Source organism: Salminus brasiliensis, chromosome 6, assembly GCF_030463535.1.
Source record: "Salminus brasiliensis chromosome 6, fSalBra1.hap2, whole genome shotgun sequence".
In the NCBI taxonomy this organism is placed as follows: domain Eukaryota; kingdom Metazoa; phylum Chordata; class Actinopteri; order Characiformes; family Bryconidae; genus Salminus; species Salminus brasiliensis.
In genome coordinates this window covers 34,006,793-34,020,627 of record NC_132883.1, presented here as the reverse complement: position 1 = coordinate 34,020,627, position 13,835 = coordinate 34,006,793, and the positions used below count along the sequence as shown (strand labels likewise).

Below are 13,835 nucleotides of genomic sequence, written 5' to 3'. Positions count from 1 at the left end.
AGACAACAGAAAAGTGCTGTGCCAAATAACATTAACTAATCATTATCTACATCTGTCTGAATTGAAGAGTCAGGCTTACAGTTACAGTAATGATATAGCTTCAGCTTTTTTGACAAGAAATTTGAATAAAAATAGATTGCCACAAAGTAATGTCAATTAAATGAAAACAGGGTATGTAAAATAAGTGATTGCACAAATAAAGAGTTCATTTGCAAAAACAGATAGATGCAGTGAATGTGTCTCAAGTGTTTAACCAGTAACTGGACCATCTAGACAGGAGTCTTTATACTGTAATCAGTATTTCTTGCTACAAATACACCACAAAGAGCACAGAACACTCCACACAATTCTTGGAAAAGGTTATTGCAGAGAATAAAAAAACATTCATGGAGTTCAGTTTAATGGTTCATATCACCATTATGCATATCATTGCATCATCAGTTTTTTTTCTAGATTTTATTCACATCTTAACAATAAAATGTCTTGAAAAACTACACTTAAGAACTTTTAGTATTAAAGCTTTGATAAGAAGTATTGACGTCTGGGAATGGATGCAAAAAAGTCACTAAGCATCCCCTGTTTAGTTAAGTCCATCATTAAGAAATAGTAAGAATATAGCACATCTGTAAATTTGCCTATAATGGTTCGTCCTCAGAAACTGAGTGACCGTACAGGATGTAGACTAGTGAGGAAGGCCAACCACCACACCTATGACTACTCTGGAGGAGCTAAAAGCTTTAGCAGCTGAGATAGGAGAGACTCTGCATACAAGTCAAAGCTTAGGAGAGTGGCAAAAAGAACTAAATCATGACTACAGTTCACCCAAAGTCATGTGGAAGACTTCCAGGTCAACTCCAAGGTGAGACCAGAAACACACCATCCCCACCATGAAGCATGGTGGTGGCAGTATCAATTGAACGCAGAGTACTCATAGGTGACTTCCCTCACTAGTCTCCCTCTTATACAGTCTCTTAGTTTGTGAGGACAGCCTGTTCTAGGAAGATTCCTTCTATTTCTTAATGATGGGTTTTACTGAACGCTGGGGGATGTTTAGTGACTTGCATTTTTTTGTATCCATCCCCTAACTTATACTCTTCAAAAATCTTTTTCTCGTAGTTGCATGAAGTGTTCATTTGTCTTCGTGGTGTATTTGTAGCCAGGAATACTGATTAACCAGTGACTAGACATTAGCCAGACAGGAGTCTATTTACTGCAATCACTTGATACACATTCACTGCACTCAGGTGATCTCTATTTGTTGCTAGCACTAATAGAGAGAGTACTAGCATCAACTGCCTATTAGTGTACTAGCACTAATAGAGAGAGTACTAGCATCAACTGCCTAGACCTGGTAAATATGCAGTTATTTATTGTACACTATATATTTTATTCTATATACATTTAATTGACATTTGAGATTTTTACAATTATATATATATATATATATATATATATATATATATATATATATATATATATATATATATATATATATAATATGTTGGTCCATTCTTTCACAGTTGAAGTGAAAGACTAAAGACACAGAAAGAGAAAAACAGAGAGAGAGAGAGAGAGAGAGAGAGAGAGAGAGAGAGAGAGAGAGAGAGAGAGAATAGGAAGGCAGCTGTTTTCAGAGTAAGCAAACTGTCACAGAGGAGAGGAGACCCTACAAAGTGCTCCATATTAAAACTATTAGAGTGAAAACAGAGAGATTATTTATGTGAACTCTGGGGTGAAGAGGGTCTCTCTCTCTCTCTCTCTCTCTCTCTCTCTCTCTCTCTCTCTCTCTCTCTTTTTCTCTCTCTTTCTCTCTCATACACACACACACTCCTACACAACCCTCACACATACATCCACACATTTTCTATTGTTGTCCTCATCTTTACCAACTAAACATCATGTGAAGTGCAGCGGTAGACTAAAATCTTTTGTCATGGGAAAACTCAGCTGCACTCAGGAGACATAATTTCCTTCCAAGACAGTCTGTGTGTGTGTGTGTCTACGTGAACCTGTTTTGGAAGTGCACATGCACACTTCTATATAAGTGTGTTATTTTCCCGCATCTACAACAACACGAGTCGTTCAATATTACGACGATGCCAAGATTGTCTTGAATAGCACTAGCATGGTGGCTAATCCACTGCTGTTTAAAACCTGCCTAGGTTTGATTAGCTGCAACAACACATACATTGCATAGCATTTTAAACCAGAAACTCAATGTAGCTAAAAGTCCAATTTTGGTTTACTGTAATGCCCATTTTTGGCTGATGTTCTGTAAAGCTTGTCTGACCTTGCAGCAGATATGCAGGAATGCATTTGTGGGCAGAACACGGACAGGTCAACTCTAAAGAGTCTCACAGTAATTCCAATATACATGTGGGAAAAGACTAGCTGGTAAGTCTGCAAAGCATTCAGCTTTTGCCATCCTTGGCATACATTCCCAGCAGTCGGTGCTTAGCTTAATGGGTTCCATACCAGACAAACACACACATGCGCACACACACACACAGAGCACTGGTAAATGGGCATGAACTCTGCAAACAAGCCCTTAACATTTGCATTCTAACTGGGGCAGTGCAGCTAATCAATAACGTCTGACACTCAAACACAAACATGGCCCGGCACTGCTCCTGTGTGTGCGTCTGTGTGTGTGGGTAAGTGTTGACCCTTAACTTGTAACTCTAAAAGATGGAAGAAGAGAGAGAGAGAGAGAGATACTGGGAGAGAGAGAGCATGCACATAAATGTTAATGTTAAAGAAGCCATAATAACAGTTGTTGCGTCTCTGCTCTTTCATTGAGCAAGACTCTGCAGCGATCTCACACTGCAAGAATTCTCACAGCGCTACTTCAAAGACATGACGCTGCAGAAAGCAGTAAGGAGAAAAGCTCGGGCTGTTAAATGTGTGTGCTGGACAAACACGACTGGATTAGTGCGTCTCTGAAGCAGGTGACATACGCCTTTGTGTGCTGGAAAATCCATCTCCCTCCATAGACGCGTTCTTTTGCCTAGGCGATCTAACGTCAACCCCTACTTACACACAGCAAATATACTACCTGTCCACACACGATGCACACACTAGGACACACACACACACAGTTATTTTTTGTTGCCACTATTTAGCTGTCTATCAACCTATCTATGATGAGTCATTAGACGAGTGTAACACTTTACAAAATGCAACCTGATAAGATACAGTGATGCCTGAATTCAGAGCATTTTTCCCATATGCTGTGATCCAATAAAATGCTATGCGATTACAACACAGTGTGCTGCAATGCATTTCAATGTGCTGCGAAACAATTTGATACTTTGTCATATAACTACATAAAGTATGATATGCTCCAATTAAATACATTGTTGTGATGTACTTTGATTCATGTGTTGCAGTACAATACAACACGCTGCAATACAATCCGATACAATTTGATGTGCTCCAATGCAATATAATACACTGCACCTTAACTCTGACTGATGTGCTGCAATATGACACACATTTTCTATTGTTGTCCTCATCTTTACCAACTAAACATCATGTGAAGTGCAGCGGTAGACTAAAATCTTTTGTCATGGGAAAACTCAGCTGCACTCAGGAGACATAATTTCCTTCCAAGACAGTCTGTGTGTGTGTGTGTCAATTTGATGTGCTCCAATGCAATATAATACACTGCACCTTAACTCTGACTGATGTGCTGCAATATGACACGGTACGCCGCTATGGTAAAAGTTAAGGTAAAATAGTAAAGGGCTGTAACCACAGTACAGGCAAGTATTAAAACCAGTGAGAAACATAACCAGTGCATCAGAATGATATGTTTTAAATGTAGTGCCTTCAACCATAGATGCAGGTACTCTTCTTTGGGAGGCGGTGGATATAAGTCACATGGTGCCCTTTTGTGTTGTGTTGGAAAGCTGGTTAGCACTAACTAAATAGCGTTAAAAAGCCTGTTGGAATGTTTGGTGAGCATAGCTAGCTACGTTTTGATCAGACTGCTACTTCAGACTGCATAGACCTTGAATACAATGCAAACATAATGTGAGACGAAATGACTGGAAAATCCCAACATAAAGCCAGAGGAAACAAAGTCTTGAAAGTGGGCCTGGCGGAACAAGGTGAATAAAAGGCGGTAAACAGTTAGTATTCTGGGAATGACTAGCGTGATGATTGGATGAGTTGGGTTGACAGATGCACTTTAGGAGTTGGCATGCTCAAGTAGTGTTTGTCCATTGGCAACAGTTGTAGAGTATGAGTTCCAGGCTGTAGCAGGCGTGGCAACACTATGATCCAAATCAGTATAAAACAAAGCACTGCGATACAATTGGCCACTATATTGATATACAATACATATACAATACATTGTTCTGGGAAACAATTTGTCATATGCTGGGATACAGCATAATAATATATGAAATACAATGCCATACTATATGATGAACTGTAATCCAGCTCGATAAAACAATACAATCCAAATTAGTTTGATAAAACAATGCAATCCAAATCAGTATAAAACAAAGCACTGCTTTGATGCACTATATTGCAGTGCACTATATTGATGCACTGCGATACACCTCATATACAATACAATGTTCTGGGATATAATCTGTTATATGCTGGGATCCATCACAATAAAATGTGAAGTACAATGCCATACTATATGCTGAACTGTAATCCAGCTCAATAAAACAATACAATACACTGCAATACAAAACAATGCACACACACACCAAATCACATACCCACACGATGCCGCACTATAAGAAAAACGCTCCTGAAAGAGGTCAGCAGGTGTCAGTTAAAATAGCCATCACTCACCGAAAGCTTTGCAGCTTAACTAAATGATGCCACACAGGTGATAGTGCTCAGACTTGGCTACACTCCAGGGTTTATTTACATATATACAACACACAGGCACTTCTCTCGCATTCAGCTACCTTAAGTTGCACCCTTTGCTGACACAGATGTGCAAATGGACACACACAGCTTGTCAAGCCCCTGTAGAGAAGTAAAGCCAATAGAATAAGACCCTCCAGAGCAGATAAACATGAATCTATTAGGAGCGGAAGGAGCAGTGTTCTCTGGAATGCTTCATCCAATAATTTTGTGATGAGTTCGGGAGTTGCGGATGAGGTGGGGTGGTGATCATCCATCATCCTGACCTCACTAACGCTCTTGTCGCTTCAAGCAATCAAATCTTCACAGCAATGCTTCAATTTCTAGTAGAAAGCCTTCCCTGGACAGTAGAGAGAGTTGCTCCAACAAAAGCAGGATAAACTCTTTTGAAAACAGACAGCTCAATTTCTTGGGTGTTGTTTCTACTAAGACTTCAGTGAGATTACTGAAGGAACATCTGCTGACTGCCTGTGAATGCTCAACGCTTATTAACTGAATATTTGACCAGTACTGTGAAGGTCAACATGACCAAAAATATATATTGAATTTCTGATGGAACATGTTCCCTCACCATCAACGGGCCTGACTCTGAAGCCACTTCTGCAGTGTACTTGAACAACCTTGTGAATGGTTAGTGTTTTAGTCTGCTTTGGCTAGCTGAGACATTGTATCTGTGTGAGTATGCAGCCAGGAATAACTGTTCTGAGGCTAAGAGCCTTCTACTGAGCAGTGCGAGTGAAATCTGTGGCAGCAGAATACAAACAGTCCAGGACTGGTGCTAGTCTGGAGCCAGAAGGAGTAGAGTGCTTACAGCATTTCAGATTTACTCAGCTGCTCCAGAGCTTCACTTGAAAGAAAGAGAAACAAGTTTAAAATTCCCAGCAGCCATTAGAACATCAAATATGCTAGTGAAACTACATAAGAGCAAGTGGATCATGTTGGAACATGACCTTAATCATATGAGTAGGGTTCAACTGGGATGGGTCTACCACCTATCCCCTCCACAGATGCTTAGGAGACCTTTAAAAGTGTTCTGAGTTAGTAGCATGTGTTACAAATAGCAATACAGCACATTTCCTTGATAACATTAGGGTCCTAGCTAATAACAGTTAATAACTCAGCATAGAGTGCAACTATAAGCAAGGGTGGAACTAGACCATCCTTATACTATAGAATCCACAGTAAATCAAATCACCTCCTTTAATTTCTTTAAACAGTATTCAAAAAGTGTGTACCAGTAGCAGCTATGTTTTCCTTTCTTTTCTTTAATAGAAAACAATGATGTTATACGTTTATAGAAATCAAAGTTTATTTGTCACATACATAGCCAACATACATACAAGTAGCAGTGAAATGCTCTGATAAGAGCTGGCTCACAATAAATAATTGACACATAATGCACAGATAAAGCAACTACATACGTAATAATAGATACACCAAAACATAATGCTGTGCAACTGAGCAGGAGGTAATCTAATAATTAGTGAAAGTGATTAATGTTCAGTAAGAAAAAGTCCTGTGTGTTATGTGTGAGCCTGTGGGGTAGTCCTAGTTGCTGCCCTGGTTGAGAGCCTGAATGGCTTGTGGGAAGAAGCTCCTACTCATCATTTTTGTGTTTGTCTTCTGCGAGCAGAAATTCAACAGAGAGACAAGTCGAGTTCATTGTTAGAAAGGTCCTCCACAATCTATCTGGCCTTGGTCCAGCACTGCTTGTAGTAGATGGTCTGCAGATCTGGAAGCTCTGTCTGAATTTAGTACTCAGCTGAATGCACCACCCTCTGAAGACCCCACTTGTATTGTTTGGTACTGTTCCCAAACCAGGCTGTGATGTCCCTTGTGAGGATGCTTTAGATGAAGCAGGTGTAGAACCTGTGCAAGACCTCGGAGGTACTTGGACCTGTCTACTCTTTTCACTGCAGCTTAATTGATCCAGACAGGGTGGTAGCTCCTCTCTTGCTTCTTGCTGCCATCCACTTTGTGCACTTTTGTCTTGCTGGTGTTAAGGAGAAGATTGTAATCCTGGAACCAGTTCTCCAGGCATTCAATGTCATCCTGGTAGGTCCTTTCATCTTTGACAGAGATCAGACCGAACCATAACGCTGTCATCAGTAACCTTGAAAATGGTCATACAGCTGGTCATAAGTGCACAGTGAGTACAGCAATGGGCTCAGGACACAATCCTTGGGGGTTCTAGTGCTAATGGTGAGTGAGACATGTTTGCCTACCCATAGTGCTTATGGTTTGTCTGTCAGGAAGTTGGAGATCCAATGACACGGATGGGGATGGATGAAATCCCAGATCTTCCAACTCAGTGGTGGGTTTGGATGCGATAATAGTGTTAAAGGCTGAGCTGTAGTAAACACACAGAATTTTAACATAATTAACCCCCTAGTGTCCAAGTTAGACAGTGCTGTGTGGAGAAGATGGGAGGTATGCAAACTGTAGTGGGTCCATGAGGTACAGCATGACCCACTGTGAATTCTCAGGAAAATGATCCACTCTGTTCACACATGGGCTCACTTGGACATTCACACATACAGCTCCTTAGGGTAATGTCTGAAAAGGTTCTTGGTGACCATACATCCATATGACTGAAAGAGGCTAAAGTCACTAATTTGACAAGACTAGTATTTCAAAGTAGCAATTCTTTGTAACACACGTCTGGGAATGGCTCATAAAAATACACTATTAAATACGAGTTAATAAGATACACCAAATATGAAACATAAAATGCATCAATAAATTTAAATAGTGTTCATCCACAAAACAGAGCTGTAAGAAATCTTGAAAATACTGTGTTGTGTGGGTGTTTGCATTTAAAGAAGGTCCGGCCAGCACGATACCAATATGGGTTAACAAATACTGCTGCACTATATCTTACAAAAACAAAACCCTTAGGCAGAAATTAATACACTACTTTTGCTAGTGCCAAGTGTGGTATACTGTGGTATAATGGATGCAATATATTCATCCATGCAATACTTGGAGCTCATGTACAAAATTCAGATATTGCAAAATAATCCTGGTTGGAAACAATGGGGGAAAGGGTTGCAGTATAACAGGGAAATTCAATAGAAACAAAAAATCTTCATGTCATGCCACTGGTTGACAAAATGTCTACTCTGAGGAAATCCAGAAAAGACCATGGCAATATCATTTTCAAGAACAACCATCCCCAAGAAAACAGTGATATATAAACTCTGACATGCAAGAAGGAAGCATTGGTTTTCTGAATGATTAAATGTAGAAACATTGTCACTAACAACCAAACTTTTTTTTTTAGTTTTTCCACCAGAGACAAATATAACAAAGGCACGCTGCAGGGTACCAAGACTGCATGAAAGATGAACGTGAAATTTAATAGCTGCCAGCTTGACATCCTCAGAATAAACAACAACCTGTCTAAAACCCACAGCTTACAAGAGCTGTATCCCTATCAGAGCAAGATTGAAGGCATTCAGGAGATCGGCCAAATAACCTCAAAAGCGGGTTATCATCTGTGATATCGGTATAAACTATATTCTATAATAGCCATAAAAAAGTATTAAAAAAATTGTATTTTAAAGTATTTTTTAAATAATATATATCAAAATAAATGCTCTGTTACATATGTACAAGACTGTACAAAACAAAGTTAACCCCTCACTGGACATGTGTTCAAGAACCTATGCAGTCTTCAAATTTCAAATATTTGACACATCTAACTCTAAGACATCATAAGAGTATTAAACAATGGTTGCGTAATGAGCTACATGACTGGTAACTTGTGTTAGTTGGTGTAGTGTACACCGCCTTACCCTCAGCAGACTAGGGTTCAAAAATTCCCGTCCAGACAAGCACACAATGCTGCACCAGTAAAGAGTCCTTGTGCAAAACTCCTAACACTAAATTTACCTATCTGTATAAAATTATTCAAATAAAATGTGCTTTGGAGAAGAGCCTTGGTCAAATGCTGTAAATCTTATAGTTGCCATTATAATTCTGCCAGGCAAAAACAAACAAAAAAGCAAACAAAAAAGCACAATGCGTTAATAATTAAGAAAACTACCTGATCATTCTCTCCTTTGTTTTCTTTTTGTGTCCTTCTCCCTCTCTCCTCCACTTCCTCTGAGTGGGTTAAAGATGAAGACTCCCCTTGTAGAGATGCAGGCCTAGCAAGTGCAGAGTGATAGATGTGTGTTCAGCTTTACACCTCCTAAGAAAAAGAGAACACAAACAGGACAACCGAAATGGAAATCAGAATGTATCAATAGCAACATACTGAACAAACAGACTGTACAAGCAGTTAAAACCAAAATCTTCTCACTTATTGTACCAACCACAGGCCAGCAATCGTACCAGCCATGCCTTCAGACTTCAAATGGTCTAGATCTAGTCTGGGCCACGCAGAACCCTTGAGGTGGTTTAGGAAGTGAAACAGTAAGTTCTTACCTGATGACCAGAGCTGGGTTCATGGACTTATTTGCTATTTGCCTTTACTTTTATTTTAACTACTATAATCACCTATTTGTAATACACAAGTCATCCACACAAAAGCATGGCAAACCATGTTAACCATAAATATGTGAGTGTTAACGAAGTGCCAGAAAGTTCAATTATTCTTATTTTTTTACACATCACAACACCTGTTGCTCATCACCAGTTTCTTTGGCAAAGAAAAAAAACTTAAATGATTGTCAACTGACTGTTGTAATGAGATAAAACATCACATATATCATATATATTTTATAATTACCTTTAAAATACAGACCAACGTCCAAAGAAGCTGTTTGGTAAAATACAGCAACACAAACATAATTCTAAAAGATATTTTTGGGAAAAAGTAAAAAAAGGAAACCCCATTGCTTGCAAGTGAGCTACGTGAGCAACCTGTAGGGCTTCTAGGTGTCATTCTAGGATTCTTGGAGACTTCTTTACACATCTTGCACATCTTGGGCTGAACTGGCTAGGACGAACTGACTTTGCCATGTTGGGAGTTGCTTCACTTCAGTTGTTTTGCAGACGGTGGAAAGGCTCATTTCTTATTGTTGGGATTTTTTTTAGGTCCCACACAATAAGCATCTACAGTCTTCTTTCTGAAGGCCACCTGAGAGCTCTTTGGATCTTACCATGGTGATCCCACTCTCTTCAACAATCAAGAGCAAACTAAACTAAATGTCTGACGTTTAAGTAAGTCAGTTTCCTCCAAAATCTCCTCTAATGATGTTCTAACCATCTGCAGCTAATGTTCTGCACCTGATTCTAATTATAGGCATTTTAAGTAGTAATAGATGTGGGGGTGTCCTAAGTTTTTCCTCACTAAAAACTGCATTTTTTATTAATGCTATTCCATTTTACAAATGATTATTAGTATTATCTACATCTTCCGTTGTATGTGTTCAGTTATATTACATCCATCTCTCAATATCGTAAAAATGAAGATCAAATGGCCATATTTGTTTATATTGAAAAAGACATGGGGTGTCCTAATATTTTTTCACTCGTCTTTATATGTAGCAATATTTAATGAAAGGTACTGTATTAGGGTAGACATTTTATGCTTTGGGGTTGTGTGGAAGCACATGAAACACTGAACAGATAAATGAAAGAATGCATCCAATAAAGCATTTTGAAAGCAAATGTGATACAGTTCGTCAGGAAGCTAAGCTAAGCTGGTTTCCACAACAGAACAGTTATCCTAAACATAGGCTTAAGCAAGACAGTCCAAGTAAATTCCTAAAATACAAACAGAAACACTCAAAATTGCTTAGAAAAAACTTGTAAAGATAATCCATGAGCAATACTCTTTCTTTTTTCTACATAAACAGGAAAGAAGAAAAGCACTGAAAACACAATCTAGGCTGTGCTCATTTCTATTGTCATGACAGTTCTCTGATCTCTGTTAAACCATACAACACCATTTACATTCCCTTTCCTAAAAGATTTCAGCACCTCTCACTCCAAAAGTCCTGTCATGGAGTGGTGGGAAAGATGGTCCAGTGGGTGGTTCTTTGTGTGTGTATGTGGAAAATAGTCTACCTCATGGAAATCTCAGCTAAATGTGGACCATCATCCATCTCATCCATCTTTCCTTTACACTTTTATCCATTTCTCCTTCCCCCTTCTCCCACATCCAACCTCCTTCCCACCCAACCCTCCAAAGTATTACTACTCCTTGACCTCAACTCAATTCAACTCTCTCATTATGCTATTAACACCAATTCAGTCATTTGGGCCATAAGGGCTGTATGTGTGTGTGTGTGTATGTGTATGTTGAGAGGGGAGGTAATTACCACTGCACAGTACAGCTTTTTACTTTTTTTCCTGAGACTGCAAGTACCGCAATCAACCAATCAGCCTTCAAAAGCAGGAGACCTAAAGCTAGCTGAGAGGTTGAAAGCCCCTAGAAACCTCACAGGGACCCCAAGAGCTCAGGGGTCAACGCCAATTTTCACTATTGGCTTTGGAGGAAAGGGGAGGACGAGGGGGGGAATGGAATGAATGGAGAGAGGGAGAGTGTTAAAGAGGAGATTTTGCTTTCTACAAGTCGTCTCATGATCTGTGAGCTGGATGAAATAGGGTACCTTAAACCTTCATGTGCTACAAACGCTTACACTTAAAAAGTGTTCCTCTCAACACGTAGATCAATAATGAAGTTACTACATGTGCACCTCACACCTTTTCATAAGTGGACCTTTCTCAGTGCGAATGAAATGAATTACTAGAGAACATACTTTCCTGAAACTGAATCTAAACAAGTGGAATTCTATGTGCCTCTTCACAGGGTTTGCCTACTGCTCTCTGAAACCTTGCAAAGACTATTCAAAGTAATAATCAGCAGAGCAGATGTGAAGTTGTAGAAGAATGGGTGTACTGTACTGTTAAAAAATGGCATTCCTACACAGCCCTTGGCTTGGATGTAGGATGTTATCATTTAACAAGATTTGTCACACTCACATATCTCAAGTACAAAATGGTTCATTAGAAATCAATCCATTTTAAATGGGTTAAATGACAGTGTGCTGTCTTGCCAGAGCTTGTGGTCTTTACCGTGGAGCTCAGAGGAGTCAATACAGTGGTGTGATGTGTATGGTTAAACCACTCCCTGGTAAGTCCATCCCCCTTTACATTTATACACAACAGAACTGCCTGCCTTATCAACCAGGAAACTGTGGTCATAGATGTTTTTGGCAACAGTAAACACTCAAATATTGTTGAGTGTAGCACCATGTTCTCATTTTCAGATTTGGTGGAAGAAGAAAATTAAAAAGCAGCGAAGGTCATGCTTTACATAATGTATTTTTATGTGCTTCATATTTAATTTCTTTTTCATTTCAAAAGTTTGCTGTGTGTAATTTCATGTATGTACACAAACAGACCAGAGATTCTTTGTCATACAGGCCTGTTTGAGCACTCACTATTTAGGAAGGCTTTGGCCTATATCTCACTCTAAGAGCAGAAAAGTCAAGTGGCTTTAGAAAACACTCTCGTCTCCTCCTCAACTCCTCGTCCAACTACACCACGCTGCCATGCTGTTTGTGTTTGCTGTATGGTAGAACTTAAGTATTATTTTTCTTCACTTTTATATATCAAAAACAGTTTATCAACTGAAGTTAAACAAAATGAGTTTTGTTGACAATAACATTTTTCATTAAAAAATGGATGGATTTAAAAAATCTACAGACCAAGGATTGTATATTAAATTAAATTAAAATAATGCATGAAATGTCACAGAGACTATATATTTCTGTGCCTACTGCTTTCTCCTTTCTCTACAGTCAGGCCGATAACACAACTCGACTACTTGACTGTGCAATAAATGGTTTATTCACCAATGGTTCTCAAGAAGAAATTTTACACTGGTGATTCTGACATTCATTCTGACATAGCTGTTAACAGTTCTGTGCATAGACTTCTCAAGAACAAATTTAAGAATGATTTTAGAAAGATGAACGGTGAACGATGAAAAGGTAAATGAGGCCCTATGCCTCTAACAGAGTGGGAGTATGAAGAACCCCTTGAACCACTTAATGGAAAAGTTCTTTATCAACTTAAAGGTTCTGTATGGAACCAAAAGTAGTTATTCTATAGTTCTTCTTCTGTGACATTCTTCAAAAATCTTTTTTTTTCCTTTTTAACCGTGTACGAACAGAGAATGGGCTGATTTTCCACTACTGTAAGTAAGCTGCAGTTCCCTATGACCACATTGATGCATTTTGCTCTGATTTAAAAAAATTAAATAAAACCCTGTTTTTTATAATTCTGGCAGGCCTTGGCAAAAAACCTTGCATCACAAGGCCAATCCTTGAGGGCTGGCAAACTTATGAGATACAGAAAGTGAAAATATAGAATCAATAACTTAAGATGAAACGATGAGATGAGTCACACATCTGTAATTTTCAACAACAGCGTGCAGTAAGGACACTACCAGAGCATGTGTAAGTCATACCAGCTGTTGTAATATGACAATATCCACAGACGATCTCACTTAGAGCCCTTCAAATCAATGATGTGTGTCTAGAGTTTCCACAGCACATCTGAACATCACAAGTGCTTTAATTATCAAGTGCACTGCTTCTTAACTTCCTGAGTGACACAAACCTGTAATGTGCCTCATCACCTTCGGGCATTTTGAAGGCTCCACACAAAACCTCCCCCTCCATCATGCTTTTAACAAGGACCACATGAGGCCCCAGCAAGAAGCCCCCGAGCTTAAACAGCAAATTAGTCTGGGCAGAGAGCTGCCTAGGAACTGAAGCTCACTGCATGGAGGAGAGATTTGATTTTAGGGTTGTACTGATGTAGATCTGGAGAAATAAAACCACAGTTTGAAGCGTATTAATGACATTTGTTTACAAGGTCTCATTAGGGGTTCGCTATATAGAGACGGACAGTATATAGGGTGGTCATAAATACTGCATATGGGGCCTAGAATAAAGGAGCACAGGCACATACACACAGGGTTA

The 13,835-nt window shown here is 39.2% G+C and overlaps 1 protein-coding gene across 14 annotated transcripts in view; it reads right to left on the bottom strand.

Annotated features, from left to right (window-relative positions):
* Positions 1 to 13,835, bottom strand: part of LOC140557578 (ERC protein 2) — a 247,306-nt gene that overhangs the window by 28,067 nt on the left and 205,404 nt on the right. For 12 of the 14 annotated variants that reach the window (XM_072682120.1, XM_072682123.1, XM_072682127.1 and 9 more), the window contains one exon: positions 8,939 to 9,085. Coding sequence is in view for 1 of the 14 variants with exons in the window: in XM_072682123.1 (XP_072538224.1) it covers positions 9,077 to 9,085 (9 nt within the window). In the remaining 13 variants the exon portion in view is untranslated. Of the gene's footprint in view, positions 1 to 6,329; positions 7,241 to 8,938; positions 9,086 to 13,835 lie in introns of those variants that run through there. The other 2 variants (XM_072682122.1, XM_072682121.1) reach the window with 2 other exon arrangements.